Source organism: Patella vulgata, chromosome 3 (genome assembly GCF_932274485.2).
Source record: "Patella vulgata chromosome 3, xgPatVulg1.2, whole genome shotgun sequence".
Lineage (NCBI taxonomy): Eukaryota > Metazoa > Mollusca > Gastropoda > Patellidae > Patella > Patella vulgata.
Genome location: NC_065881.2, coordinates 66,366,399 through 66,382,450, shown reverse-complemented (window position 1 = coordinate 66,382,450; position 16,052 = coordinate 66,366,399). Strand labels below are relative to the sequence as shown.

Below are 16,052 nucleotides of genomic sequence, written 5' to 3'. Positions count from 1 at the left end.
TTGACCGAAATAAAACTATTCAAATACCCTGATATAGCCTTTTTAATTAACAACTAAGGGATAGTTGCCAGTGTACTAGTAATTAAATATTCTCAAATAGACTTTTGTTTTTGAATTTCCAGATCATTTACGTCAGTTTCTGATCCATTTTTATGAATGATGCTACATAAAATTGTTTTAGATTTGAGGCAATATTGTCCCAGAATATTTCAGCACTGAGTTTTTGTTGGTTTTGACGGGTATTCCCATATTTCTCTTAATTATGTGCAGATTGGCACAGAAATTAATACTCTGTTTGGGTCACGTCTTCAAGATGTAATGTAAAATTTATATTATCACAACCGTCGAATTAGTATTTTTAAGTACTATGTACTTTACGTAATTGTCTCGAGCATATAGACGAAATCAATTGGGATCGTGATAAAGTCATTTGGATTATTCATTCTTCAAACGTTTAGCCTAATTGTATATGGAATCAGCTAATTGACTTAATGATATTACGGCGAGCTATACGTATTTCGAATGTTTAATCCCCAAGAGATTTTTACTTTTAATGTCCTCCGGACGATGGCAATTATTGCATCGGTGGAAAGTAATATTTTGTCCGTTACTGTATTAATACCCAATCCTGTTTTAGTGAGCTTAAGAGGGAAATTATTTCGGGGTTGTTTGGGAATATATGTTAAATTTTAGTGGCTATGTATCGATGGTTTGGTGACCAATTAACATTTATTTAACGGACAAGAGGTCGAACCACTAATGTGCTTAATTATTTTAGTTGAGAAAGCCTTAATGTACTAGTAGAATCGGGCACCGAAAGACCCCGCGTCTAGGACGGTCTGGTAGCATACATGCGCATGGGGGAGCACGGTGTGGTGAATGTATCAGGTCTAGAATTACTAGATCCGCTAAACCGACCGCTTTTCGCCAAGTCATGTTATCTGACCAATGAGCCGTTCGCAATTTCGGCTCGCTCCGGGAAATAAACAAGTCGCAACTTAAAAGAATTGCATGCCTCAAACTTTGATCATTGGCAGTATATGTACACTGATAGGATCATCCAGACAGAGCTCACGAACATGGGACGACACCGCCTAAGAATTGACCGTGACACTGCAAGAGGAGTGGATCAGATTGTCCCGAATCGGGATTGGACGGTTGATTAGGAGCATGCCACGACGAATTGCTGAATGTCTGAGGAGTGGTGAAGCAATTACTCATTATTAAAACAAAAATAAAAAACATCCATTTTCACTTTTGACAGTGTATCTCTTTGCGAGTGAAATGGGGCCGTCAGATAAGCCGCCCATATGAACTGTTTATGTTCATGTGTAGGCAATTGGCCTGTTATTAACATACCTCTAATAAAAACAGCAGTGCATTTCCGCAGTTTTGTATTGTTTCTGAATATCCCCTACTTTTTTTGAAGAGTATATTATAGGTCATGTTATTTATAAATGAAAGGGAGCCACGGTGATCAACTAACCATAAAGTTGCGAGATTGATTCCGGAGGGTTTCACTTTTCAGTGGTGCAGGACGAGGGGCCTTGTAGTACCGATGAGTTTCTGAATGTACATTAGCCTGCACGTGAAAGAAGACGAGACAGTTGCAATTCGAAATAAGAGTAGGCCTTAGCGCCGCTGTGCAAAATTTTCTTCATTAGCAAGGTTGACACAGAACAGCGGGGCGTTAATTCCAAATATCATTTAATTCCATTTAGTAATTCAAGACAGCACCTTACGCAACACCTAACAAAGGGACATGAGTATGACAAACAAAACACAAACTAGGTAATAGTCTTGCAAACAGAAACATCCTTATCAATTATACCAACATCATGTATCCATGCACATTTAAAGGAGCTAAATCGAGAATATTTGTTACATAGAAATTGACACAAATGGGTCCCAACGCATATAATAATGTAATATGAATGTATATAAACTGATTTACATTCAATCGTTTCCGTTTTATTCTAAATTCAAATCAGTTATGTTCAGCGAAATACGGCTAAAGTCTTAATCGAATGGCAATCTCTAGCGTCTGGTTATTCCCGTCTACATCGATAGTATTTATTGTGCATGCTCTCCAGATAAGAACATGGCGTCACCATTTGACCGGACTTGTGAAATATGTCTAACCTCGTTCTTTTGAGTCCCTTGTTACAAATGGCGCTGAAACGCATTATGGTACCAATGGTAAAATGTTTATTTTGTCTTAAATATTGGATATCTGGAGCCCATCTTTTGCCGGTAAGATCACAACATCAATGTTAAATTGAATTGGCAAATAATTCGTGTTTTCAATGTCAAAGACTTTGGATGATACTGAGTTAGAGACTTAGCTACTTTAAATGTGGCTGTTCGTTTCTTCCCCCTGTCCGTCAATAATTCTTTGTTGACTCTCAGGAGGATGATATTCAATTCACATGAAAATTATGTTCATTTTCAAAGTTTTCCAATAATTAATTTGGTTACTTTGGTAACTCGTGTGGGTGTCCTAGGGCCATTTCGGGACTTACATATGGTTCAATCAGAACCGTAACTGGGGGGGGGGGGGCGCGCAAAAGGGGCAAAACAATAGATATACATTGTCCGTTAATTTTACAGCACCCCTGAGAACACTTCCCGCCCCCCTCGTTGCTCTGAACTAGTTATGACCCTGGATTCAATTTTATTTTAAAAATTTGCTTGGGCCTCGGGGTCTTTAGCTGTGGGAGGAAACCAGAGGACACAGAGAAACCCACGAGGTTGGACAGGCGATGTCCTAGAAACTAAAGTTATCACCCTATTGTATACACAGTGTATGTCATGAGACATAGAAGCCTATGATTTTCAATTACTCTCAAAGTACATGTATGTAATTGCCCTTGATCGCTTTAAAAAATATTGCTGACACTGTGATGGCAAAAGTTATTAACAAATTAAGTTGACATTTATACAAAGTGTTTATGTTCATAAAAAGGATCAATGATTTCTGATTATATTGTCCTCAATGACTTTATAAAGCTTTCATCCTTTTGACAGAAATCTTTCGAATTTGAAAACTCTCCAATAATTAGTTTCATGTTCTTACGATGAAGAAGTCTATTGAATTTCAACGACTACTGTTGAAGTTCTTGCCCTTGATTACTCTGATATATATACACTGTCCAAAATCGAAAGCCATCAATATTCAATCACAACAGTAGGCCTAACCATAGTTTACCTTTCAACTAAATAGCTACCAAGTGTTATTAACGATCGTTTACAAGTCAACGAAATAGATGTTACTGGCATCAATTTCAGCTCAGACAAATGAAATCAGAAAAAGAATATTATTATTCGCTAAAATTATAAACAGTCATAATAATAACACAATATCAAACTGAATGTATAATGAGAAAAATATTATTTATTCATTCAAGTGATGATTTTTTTATCAACAACTGTATGAAAACTACTGAGAAAACATTTACATAAGACTTCAAAGCAACCACCCCTTTAAACTTATAACCATATAGTTACAGTATTAGCCTGAAATTATATCTAATCTAATTTACATAGAGACGATAACTATACATATTGTAATAGAATCTAAATGTACCTTAAATAAACTTTAATAGACATATTTAATTTGGGATGAGAAAAAAGAAAACAAAATATGCAACACATTAAACAAATGTAAAATATTCATTCACACATGATTCTAAAACATACATTAATATATGATATAATAATATATACATCATAAAGATTCATCATCTATTTAATATACAAATGAGAGAAGTAATACCATTCACCACTTTGATATTTTTCATTCCTTAAATAATATTCAAAACACAAAAATTTAACATTTAATGTCAAGATTAAGTAATCTATATGTATTTTTTTAAAAAAAGAATTACAGGCTATGGATGAATAAGCACATATTTAAACATCTGCTTTCAAAGGTATTTCTATTTAGTAAATTACACTAATTTCTTGGCTTCAAAAAATTTTCTTAGATGCCTCATTTGCCAGGATCCAATAAGAATAAGGCCACAAGTTTGTCCAAGCGACCACCAGAATACACGAACACTGATACTGTCACTTGTGATTCGAAATCTTTCCTCGCGAGTCTGAAAATTGACAGATTATTAGGAAACATGATATACCAAACAAAAACTTTCTTCTGCCATCAAGGTTATTCAACATTTTCTTTCCATCCACACAGATATTAAAATAATGGTACAACGTTATTCATCTTGTTCAAGCAACCAACAAAACAAGTATAAACCCAAAAGTTACACAGGCGCTGTACCATCCTTAGTTTATATAAATGACTGAATTAAGTTTTGACTAATATTTTTAGAGATAATAACAGAACATATCTCTAAAAAATTAACACAATTCAATCATCTACATACACTAACAGTATTTAATTTAATATATTACCACATCAACAAAACTGAAAGACAACTTAAACTAATTTTTTTGCTTCAAAGAAACTCTTAAGATGTCTCATTTGCCAAAATCCTGTGACTAAAAGTATGACTGTTTGTACAATTGACCACCATAATACACGTTGATTTGTACTTTCACTGGTTTGTCGGAAACGTTCTTCTCGATACTGTAAACAAAAATTATATTGAAAATTAGACCACCTTTCAGATTAGGATATAAACTAGGTTAAAGAAACAAGAGTATTAGTAGTTAATTAAAAGAATAATACAGAATAACATATTCTTTTAAACTTCTACCAAAATTTATAATCATTAAAATGGTTCATGTTCATACAAACGTATGATTTTGAACAATAAATAAGTAAAATAATAAAGTATCAAATCATGCCAAAATCAAGAAGACAAATACTGGTTAACAGTTTGCCAATTTTCATGATTATCAGAAATACCATGGTATCACTTAATTTTTTTTTACACAACTTGATTAAATTTAAAGTTTCAAACATATTTGGTACAAGTGAAAAAGAAAATAAGTATGTTGGTTTGTTAGACATTGTGTAATTAGTAAGATATATTGAATGTTAGAATTAGAGTATTTCAAGCTAGTGAGCTAAATAAAAGAACAAAAGGCAGACTTAGCAACCACAGAAAATAAATATACAAAAAAGATGTCATGCACCACCACCATTAGAGGCAAAGAGATATTACCTAAAACAAGAAAATAAACACAAAAAAGCTTAGTAACATAAAATCAGAATATTTTGAGTCAGATAAGTAACTACATGTATTATAAGAATTTTATTGTAATTTATTAATAAAGAGTAATTAGCAAAGAATATATCATCTGTGGGGAGTCAAAAGGTTGTATCTGGCATATTTTACGAATTTCCCCTTTTTGCTTCTTCGGAATGAGAATTTTATTGGGCATCTTTCTAAGCCAATGAAACAGGGTTTTATAGGTATCGTTTCAAAATATTGTATATGGGGCGCCCAAAAATATTGAGAGAGAAAAAAGAGAGAGAGAAAGAAATGGGGTTTAACGTCCACTCGACACAAACTAGGTCATTTCGGGACTAACATATGGTTTTTAATTTTATTTACATAATTCGTTTGCGCGTAGGGGTCTTTAGCAGTGGGAGGAAACCGGCGGACCCGGAGAAAACCCACGAGGTTGGACAAGCAACCCTATTCCTTGCCACGTACAACTGGGGATTCGAAACCACGCTAGTCGACACAATGACAGACTTTGTGATACAGCGTGCGCACGCTAACCATTCAGCCATCCAACCCCCCTTGAGAGAGAAAATGTCATATTTCCTTGAAAAAATCAACCAAAGCATTACAATCAAACCAAATGTAGCCAGTCTTGTTTTATGGTTCTTAAAATATTAATGAAATTTTGTTGATCCTCTCTACTGTGTGAAATCTATGAAACTGAAGCAGGTAAAGGTGAATTTTTATCTGAGACACGTCTTTGCTGTATAAAATTACAAACAACTACATGTATCTTTCACTCCTTATATCTGCACTAGATATTTAGCCAGATACGTGTGGATAGCAAAATACGGCTACACATACATTTTTTACAGAAATATTTAAGAAAATATTTAGAAATGTGTCATTTTACATACAACATTTTGATGTGACATTTCTGTATGACATTTTGATTCTTAACTTCTATGCGATTTTTGGCTCTGCTGGACATCTTTGCAAAACTCAGACGTGACCTTTTGACTGCCATCGACAATATGTGGTGGAAATTAACATTGACTGGAGTTTACTAGGCAACAACCAGTAGAAAAGTTGTCCTAGATACCATTTCATTTCTTATTCAATAGTCTGACCAAATTAACCATCGGTTCAAATTTTTAAAAAATCCATCACAAACTCCAAATTTTGCCATCTCAAAATTTTGAATTACAATTATAATTATTTTGTTGGAAATTCAAGAGAAATTCATAACAAAGTAAAATTCAGAGATTAAGTGTACTTAAGTGCACTTATACGTGAAAGGATTTTCATCCGAGGAAGAGAATCCTTGTACATTTTTATCTTATCAAATAATATGGAGAAACTATTTAGAGAATAAAAGTAATAAAATAAAGTTTATGAAACCCAGATCTTTCATACCTGTTCGACACATTTTTTAATTAGTTATTTCCCTTGCCTTAGATCTAGTTTGGTTTTTATAGCACTGTTAGCAGCTATTACTACTAGCCATTTTTTGTTTCTCACTTAGTTGTTCCCACTTTTAATCAATGTACAGTAGAGTGTAAGTGCCTTCTACCATTTCACATTAATTAATTAATAGGGATAATATTTCCTTCCAAGAAGAAACTCATCAAGACCGGCAACTTATCTCAGCCCTATTTGTGTTAGTTTAAAACAAAGCTTTCCACTTTCTGTCACATTGGTTTTGTTTGTATATGATTTGAGAGAATAAGTCACAATATCAAAGTCATAGTCTTGAAAGATTACATGAGTTTGGGTTTATTTAGTGTTTGGGAGGGGAGTTAAAGGTGAGTAAAGGTATGTGCATTAAGCCTGTGAAGAATGGTGTTCCTGCACCGAAATCTGACAATAAATCATTTTATACCAGTGGGTGATAAAAATGTTATTCAACAATAACATGAATAATATTTCTAACTACAATGTACATGTATGAACTATTTTAGTATCCAAATACATGTAATTGGTATTGGTATTTGTATCGGCCAATAGTTTTACTAATACATCCCTATCAGCTCACCCCTACTTTCAACTACACATTACTCATACCGTATCAATGCAAAAATAGATTCTAAAACACTTTATGATTGATTGATGAACACTTACCCTCTGATAATTTTGTTCTTTTGTAATCTGTTCAACTTGATCTAATAATTGTCGTACACGAAGTTGTAATTCACTGAGTTTATCCTTAGCCTGAATTTGTTGATAATCAACTGCATGTTCTCCCACTTGAATATCTAAATGAACTCTCTGAAATTATTAAACAGGATATTATTATACCATCAACATTACTTTAAACTTGAGGCTGACAACCATAGGCGTATGGGGAATTTTTTTTTGGGGGGGGGGGGAGGGCGGTGGTGGTTGGTGCCCAAAAAATGTAGTTAGGTTCTTTGTAACATAAAAATAATAAACTTGCTGTTAAATTGGACACATTCAAGAACACAATATTTTTTTTATACAACTTTACAAAGTACAATTGTGTGCCCAAATTTTCCCAGCATTTATGTACACATAAACTTAAAAGAACCCTTTCGATATGAGAATAGGTCATAGTGTCACTGTCTGGGCAAAATTTCCCTCATAGCACACTGCATGGTGTATGCCCGTCTTCATTTGACCAGTCGGTGCAGAACAGTAGTAGGACCCTAAACCCCCATTTCATTAGTTCCAGTACCCTATAAAATTTGTAAATGTTGAACATCTCATGGATAAATCTTGATCTTAAAGGTAGCACAAATAATTCTGCAAACAGTGGGATACTTGGGAGCCTGCCATAATCCCCAGTCTACATGTTTACATCCTGGAAATAACTTTTTGCTCTATGTGTGGCACAAAAAAAACTAGAAACAATCTATAAAATTACCAATTGTCCAGCAGAAAACCAAGCTGTGGAGTTTGAGTGAAGACATACAACATGTTCACCTGCTGAATGGGATGTAAAGGTAAATCTACCTTCTGCTGCATAAGTCTGAAATGAATAAAATGGTTACATTTATTTGCTTATTAATATTTTCATGAACAACTGACTTTAAAACAGGTATGTGCACCAACAGGTGAAAATAATTTTTGGGGTTATTTTTGTACATGTATTATGAATAAACTACAGATGCAAGGAAGAACAGTTGCATACACGTATGTTAACGAGCATATGTACATGTAAATACAAAATTTCAATGAAATTATGGTCTCCACCACAAGAAATACAATTTACAATTTCACTTGTAGTTTCATGCGGTAAATCAGACTACCTTAATAGTAAGTATAGAAAAAATGTATTTACTTATTAGCCAAAATATTAATAATATACCTAGTTGAAGAAACACCTTTAACCAGGAAAAATGAAGTTTAAAAACATTGAAATACAAGATTTGCAAGCAGTTTAATAGAAATTCTTAATAAATAAAGATCAACGTGTCTGATAGTTAAGTTTTTATAGTGTAGGCAAAACAATGATTTTTTTACATCATAAGTTGAAGATAATAAATTACAAAGATCATTGCTTATAATATACATGTATCGATTCTGGAAAATCAAATCAAATCAAATCGTATCTCGGTGAGGTATAAAAGTACAATACAGATACATGTACAACCACAACCACAAGAGGACAAAAAAATAATGTAAAAATAATGTGGATAAATAATATGAACATTGTTCTTCTCTAGTCTGAAATTAAGACACAGACTATAAAAATGGTTAAATACCACCACCTTATATTGAAATATAAACTATATTGAACTAAATAAATGATGAACAGTGCCGATTCTTATAGCACAGTTGAAATGAGTGATTATGGGGAATAACAACAATAATATTTTCACTCTAAATGCTTTTAAAAAAATGGATAAAAAATGTGATCAATATCCACACTATATGCTATTGCTACTGGGTGGTGGTAAAATCTACAAAAAGAACCATCCCCAGTTAAAAAAACACAAAACAAGTCAGTAAATCCCTCATTCATCACATTGTCTGGAGTCTACTCTCAAGACTCACCCTAGACATAATAATCTTATCTTCTGGATCTCGTACTTCTACTAACATGCCTATACCTGGTGCACTTGGCATATAGTCTTTTACACTCGGATCAAATGCCTGAACTTTATATTTACCTGCAACAAGCAATAGTTAATGATATACATGTACTATACATAAGACTACATCAAACCATGCCAAGCAGTATGTGAGGCTCAGTGATATGGACTAAAAATGCCAAGATCTGCAGACAGTTGTAATACCGGTAATGCAACCATCAGAAATCAGAACTTGTTCTGTTTAATATTGCGTTTTTTTTCTTCTCTTTGTTATTACATGTATCTTAGCTTTGTTTTTCACAATGTTTTTATAAATAATGTAGACAAAGTCATTTTCCAGAGCAACTGATCTTAAATATTAAATATGATGATTTTAGTACCGGTACATCACATACAATTCAATATTGGGTTGTAAATACTTTAATATCTTTTTAACTGTTTTAATCCATATCACTCTGCTTCATCAGCCAACATATCATTTTGTTTGTTGTCTTACCCTTGACAAAACTATTTTGTCATCTGGATCTCTAATTTCAACGTGCATACCAAGGCCGTAGACAGTTGGTACATAATTATTTACATTTCTATCAAATATTTCCACTTTATACCTCCCTGAAATAAGACTGCATGTACATTATCTAAAATCGTTTTTAAAAAATTAAGACGATGCAAGATCAGTATTGCTTAAAAAAAAAAATTCAACGAAACAAAATTGATGGCTGTGCCAGCAGGCGAACCGCGAAGGCTAAGTTAATAAAGCAGACCAGAAAAATTAAATTATATTCTTGACAAAAACTAACCTTGTGAAAAACACGATAGACAGACAATTTGTTTAATATAGAGCAAAGCTCTAAAGCAACACAGGAGCGTAACTGAAATTGTCACCCACAGACTGTTTATTAAAAAAAATTCAGACCGGAACCGGATACACTGGGCAAAACAGGCAACGCGCATGTCAACTTACCAAATCTCGCCCAAGCGAGATTACGCGCCTCATAGAATTATTTCTATGACGCGTTTAATAAATGACGTCACATTTTTTTGACGTCAATGAAAATAATTCTCACACTTTTTTGTTCTTTTTTTAAAAACAAAATTAATGTATACAATTTAGATTTAAATAAAAATCAATTTGGAAAAATTAAATTATTTAACATTTTTGTATCACTTGAGAAAATTAATTATGAAGGTTTTATATTTAACAATAATCAGCTTCGCTCTACTCAGGCAATGCCTGTTACATATTATCTCTAAGTGTAGTGTTAATTGCTACGTCGTTTCGCCAAAAAAAAAGGGTGATTTGGTAACAGACGTTGCCACGCTTTTTTCAATGCCTGGGTGATTTGAAGACAGTTGTTTGGTTCCGTACAGATATTACAATACTTACCAACTACCATAGTTTCGTCAGGAATTTCTTCTATAAAACATTTTTTCTGTGTTTCTCCTATATGGAAATATAAACCCGATGTATTTGATATTAAAATAATGAGTGAAAATAAAGATATAAAATAATTTACAGGCAACATTTTGTACACGTATCTTTCAGCCGGAACTCAACTACGTGGTTAAGTCATGCGCACTTTACACAATACCAAATGTAACATTAATAGAAGAAAATTTAAAAGGGGAGATAACTGTAATCCATAACATGATGCAGACCACCGACTGGCGAATAAAGTGTGCTACGAGGAAGATTTTGCCCGGACACCGGCGCTACGGCCTTCTCCTATTTCGAATTTCAACTGTCAATGGTTCTTTTACATGCACGCCAAAGTGTACGCGGGACCTTGGTTTCCCCTGCACAACTGGCAAGGGGAAACAACGCTAGAAAATTCCATAGAACTTTCTCGGCCAACATCATTATCAACCCTGAACACCCAGCATAGTGCGCCAGCGCCCTACTCACTGAGCCACCACACCTCCCTGTGACCAAAAAGGGCTACACCCAATAAATGTAACCGATATTCATTTCCACTAAATACCCGATTGGCTGTACTTGCCGCATTAAACGGTGTTTTTGATGAGCTTTACCCCTTTATAGTGCATTTACACCAAAAGGTTTAATAAATAATGGGATACCCTAATTTTTGTGTTTTAAGAAATAAAACCCCACTACATTTGACCATCATCCCATTAATACTTCAAACATAACTTATATTTAGTTTGTTTTACACTAACTTAAAGATATACATAGGTTAATGTGAATTGAATCAGCCTGTAAGTTTAGATTGTTATCATTTAAATCAATATTGGTGAACACTATGTGATCTATGTCAGGCGAAACGTTTCTTGCAGAGTCCAGGTCTTTTGATCAGGGACAAAATCGATGCTAAGCACAAAACAATTTATATGCGAAACAATAACTGGTTTGTACACATATAGTGCGACAGTGTTTCTTTTTACAAGCACTTGAGTGCAGCAGTGAATAACAAATTCATGCTTAAAGTGTAAAGAGTACACCCTACTACAGTCACTCGAAGATGTGAATTATATAAACATGTATTCGGGTGTAAAATATTTAAATATTGCTATGTATTTTTAGTGTAGCACACATCCGGATGAAGATTATAAGCAATACTGAATATGGCAATTTAGTTGTCATCGGGGCGAGTGTAAACTGGCTTCTTATTATTAAGGCAGACGACCCCACCCCAACAAAATGAAACAACAATGACCTACGCCGCATATACATTTATTGTTTCGAACACCCCGAACAACAACAAGAGCCTCGCATCCGCCAATCGATGCAAAGAAATTATATATTTTTCTATCTCGTACAAAGGGGCGTTTAATGTAGTTGTCTCCCCTGTCACATTATCAGACAGTTCCCGGTGCATATTCTCGAACACGATGGCTTGTTTCTTTTTGGTCTACAAAATGAAATTTTATATCACGCTTGTGGTTCAGGCGTATGAATAAGTCCATTACGCCATATTACATGCACCGCTTTTCCTCGAAATTTACATTCCTATAAAGTTACAACTTTCCTTACATTAGCATGTTATATGAAGTGTTTTAATATATATATATATATATATATATATATATATATATCTAACGATTCTTTTAATTCCTTTTTCACTAACCACATTGTAAAATACTGCACTATGTCTACATACCATGTTATTGTCTGCGACATTACCTCGGTGGAAGCGGGCGTAAAATACAACTAACTCACACACATTATCAAATGTCAAAAATAGAGCATGTCGGTTTTTCAAGGGGCGTGGGAAGTAAAAAATCAAATTTGGCAGTCCGAGGTGATATGGGTTGGACATCAAACTTTACAAAACAGAAAGTAGAAATTATTAGATTCTGGAGAAGATTATCATAATATGTAGAACTAACACGTCTGGTTAGTAAGGTTAAGACGTGGTGCTTTAAATTCGGGAAGTCCTGGAATAATACGGTAATAAAGTTAATGTCCGAATTACAAATCCTAATTCCGGATTTATTCAATATACGCAAAACTGATTTTTTTTATCTCTAAAAGATGCACTAGGCCTAACTGAGTTAGATTGTAGGCTCTGGTATCAGGGGCTATGGAATGATAAGGGGTTAATTAATTGCAACAAATTAAGAACATAATTATAGTCTATTTAAGCACTCATTGTATGTCGAACCTTATGTAAAATGTATACTCGACAGATCGCAACGTAATGTTTTAGCAAAATTACGATGTGGGTCATTGCCTTTAGCAATAGAAACTGGCCGTTTTGTAAAACCAGTGACATTATTAATAGACAGAAAATGTAATTATTGTCACACGTCAAATATAGAGGAGGAGACTCTTCTTGTGCAAATGTGAATACTACTTTGATCTGAGACGAAAGTTATGGAACGCCGCAGCCACCATAAGCCCACATTTCCTAACATTGGCACCTAATCACCAGCTATGTTACCTAATGACCAATTCGCACCTTGTGAAATATTTTAACATATGATGACATTTCGATCACTATTATTGTATATGCCTATTTGTTTTTAATTACTTAATGTTTTCTTATTTGCTTATTTCAAACGATTTATATCGTGATTGCTAACATATTAAAGAACATGTAATAGTAAAATATTATTGTCAGTACGTTTCAATTTTTTTTTATCTTTGTTACTTACATGTATTTATTTATTTTCTTCGAATGTAGATGATTTATCATGCTTGTTGTGTCTCGTTGGTCTTACAGACCGGACATTGTACACTTATTTTTTTTTATTTTTTATTTTAGATCGTAATTTTATTGTTATTGTACAATGTGTGACACGTAAAGAAAACGATTCTTCTCCTTCTTCTATCAAATAATGTTTCTGGTTACGTTTGAAAACAATGATCAGCAGATCAGGATTTGTCATTTAATAAAACAAAAGATTAATTAACAGATAATCCCGGGTTTCTTTATTGTTATTTTCACAGTTCTTTTTACCTGATCGGTGGGGGCCAGATAATTAACTATTAATCAACGGATGACCGGAGGTGCTACGAAGCAGGACAAGATGGCATCATTCAACAATGGCTGTTGAATGGGAGATATTTTGTTAAATTATAACTAAAACAGTGACCGTTCATTAAAGAGATGAAACAATAGAATTTCTACGGGGGGGGGGGTATCTATCGTGACCGCTTACAAGGAGATGTCGCTGAATAGGAGTGGCTGCTCGTACATGTAATACAGGTCATGCTAATTATTGTGGCTTCTGGGATTTTATAACATTTGATAGAAAATATTGGTAAGTCAGCAGTATAAAAATCGCATATTCAATTGAGTCCCAATAGGTCGAACAAAGCTAGTATTTTACAGAAAATTCAATTGCATTTTTATTTTACATGTATACCGAGCTAATAATTAAATTTTCTTCAAGTAGTATTTACATTTTAATCTTCGAATTATTGAGCATATGTCCCGAGTACTTTTTTGCGTGTTACTTAAAATCACCCAACCCTAACGAAACCCCCCAACAAAATTCCACTTTTCCGAAAGCCTACAATTTGTTTTGAAAAGTGTAGTATTACGAGAATCCCGAAACCGGGTAAATAAATGAAGAATAGGGATATTTCAACTTTATATATAATAAAATTGACAAATAAATTGATGAAGACTATATAACAATAATTTTGTAAACATCGGAGAGGTGTTCCAATTGTGGTGAAGATAAATCACACCAAAAATGTCAATAGCAAGTATGATCGTACTATGGACCAGGAACTGACCAAGTTGTTGGATGTAATTCAACAATCTAATTCACCACATCGATGCAGTATTGTTCAAAGAAGAAGCATGCCAATTTTCATGTCGATCGGACTTGAATTGACGGAACCTTAGCTTTTTCGAAGAGTGTTACCCCAAGAAGAAAGATAAGAACAAGATTGGTAGCGTTTGACCAGTTCCTGGTCCAAAAAGGTGGATCGTGGTAGGGGCTTTGTTTCCGTGCCTGCATATACATTGATATATTTAATTTTAACTTTTATTATTATTATTAATAATTTGATATAGTGCTCTTCTTTCACAAATGTCTTCAGGGGCGCCTTACAATATAACAATATGACCCATCCATCCAAACATCCATATATACATATAGTATTGAAACCAGTTTGTGTCAGTAGTACATTACATTACATCCATACATATATAAATAAACTGTAAAAATTTTAGTAAAATTGAAACAATAACATGGGAATAAAAACAAATATAAAAATTTCAAGTAAACATTAATTAAAAACTAAAATAATATGTTAAAATAATATTCATAAAAGTTCGAGCAGATCTCACACTACACTGTAAAAAATATCAATTTTTTATGTGGCCGAATTCCGTAATTTAACACCTTTTTTCTGTTAATCGATGTATTTTTTGGAGAAATTGTGTTAATTGTCTGAATTATTTCTTCAAATTACGTGTTTTATGTATTTCTGTGGAATATTCAGTATTAAACAGGAAATTTCCGTGAAATTTAGGGATAAAATGTTTTATTCCTTCTATAACGGACTTAATTCTGTTATTTTACGGAATAAACGGTGGAATGACAAGGAAGTTCCGTGAAATTTAGGGATAAAATGTTTTATTCCGTTCTGTAATGGACTTAATTCTGTTGTTTTACGGGATAAACGGTGCAACGATAAGTAATCGTATACATATATAATCATTCCTAATAATCATCATGTTATAGTATTCATTTCAATTTATTAACCATAATATGAAGAATCATATTTTGTAACGTTTGGTATATTAATTGACATGTATATCTAATTTCCATTATTTATAAGATCTATAAAGTGTATTGTTATTCATCATACGGTAATCAGATTGTAAGTATTTTCATAAATATGTAAAAGTATGTTTTAATGCTGCGGGTGTTAAGGTTGTAATATCTGGTAATCAAGCACGCTAAAGTCCGGATAGTACAACCGGTTGGCCAGTGTAAGTCGGTTTGTCTCTATGGCAGAGTCTGCATACCTGCGAATTGATAATACCGCAAACTTACATCTGAAAACCTCCAACCACTGACGAGTAGCGGTTTGTGATACCTTGCTCTCGATTCTTATAATAGCGAAGAGAGGTTACGTTTAAAAATTATTTGCGATATCACTTCGGTGGAAGCGGACGTTAAATAAAGCTATTTCACGCACGCGTATAAAGTCAATGGTTAATTCAATGAAATTTTTATCACCTTCATGGTCAGGAAACAAAATTTACCAGGATTTTTTTTTTCTGTATTTGAAAATGGAATTTATGTTAATTGAAGGAATTTCTGTAAATTACAGGAAAAACAAATACTGATAAAATTTTCCTGGTAATTTTTGTTTCCGGAATTTTTTACGTTTTTTCACGGAAATTTTTGTTACAGTGTAGTCACAGATAATTCA

At 33.5% G+C, this 16,052-nt stretch overlaps 1 protein-coding gene across 2 annotated transcripts; it reads right to left on the bottom strand.

Moving 5' to 3' along the window:
* Nucleotides 1-3,374: 3,374 nt before the first annotated feature.
* LOC126815232 (transmembrane emp24 domain-containing protein eca) lies at nucleotides 3,375-10,778 on the bottom strand. 2 transcript variants are annotated; one of them, XM_050540791.2, is made up of 5 exons: nucleotides 10,581-10,778; nucleotides 9,156-9,271; nucleotides 8,023-8,127; nucleotides 7,260-7,406; nucleotides 3,375-4,591 (listed from the first exon to the last, which is right to left on the bottom strand). In XM_050540791.2, the coding sequence occupies exons 1-5, from the start codon at nucleotides 10,717-10,719 to the stop codon at nucleotides 4,442-4,444; spliced, it is 657 nt and encodes a 218-aa protein (XP_050396748.1). In that variant the 5' UTR covers nucleotides 10,720-10,778; the 3' UTR covers nucleotides 3,375-4,441. The 2 variants fall into 2 exon arrangements, with proteins under 2 accessions (XP_050396748.1, XP_050396747.1); XM_050540790.2 differs by lacking the exon at nucleotides 9,156-9,271 and adding an exon at nucleotides 9,690-9,805 and having other exon boundaries at nucleotides 10,581-10,776.
* Between the last annotated feature and the right edge of the window lie 5,274 nt (nucleotides 10,779-16,052).

Bases quoted from the DNA above. Each gene is read 5' to 3' on its own strand.
- LOC126815232 (XM_050540791.2), bottom strand. From the start codon at position 10,719: ATGTTGCCTGTAAATTATTTTATATCTTTATTTTCACTCATTATTTTA. The intron at 9,272-10,580 runs GTAAGTATTGTA...TGCTTGTTGCAG, and splicing joins TGACGAAACTATGGTAGTTG to GTAAATATAAAGTTCAGGCA. The intron at 7,407-8,022 runs GTAATTTTATAG...TAATAATTTCAG, and splicing joins GGTTTTCTGCTGGACAATTG to AGAGTTCATTTAGATATTCA.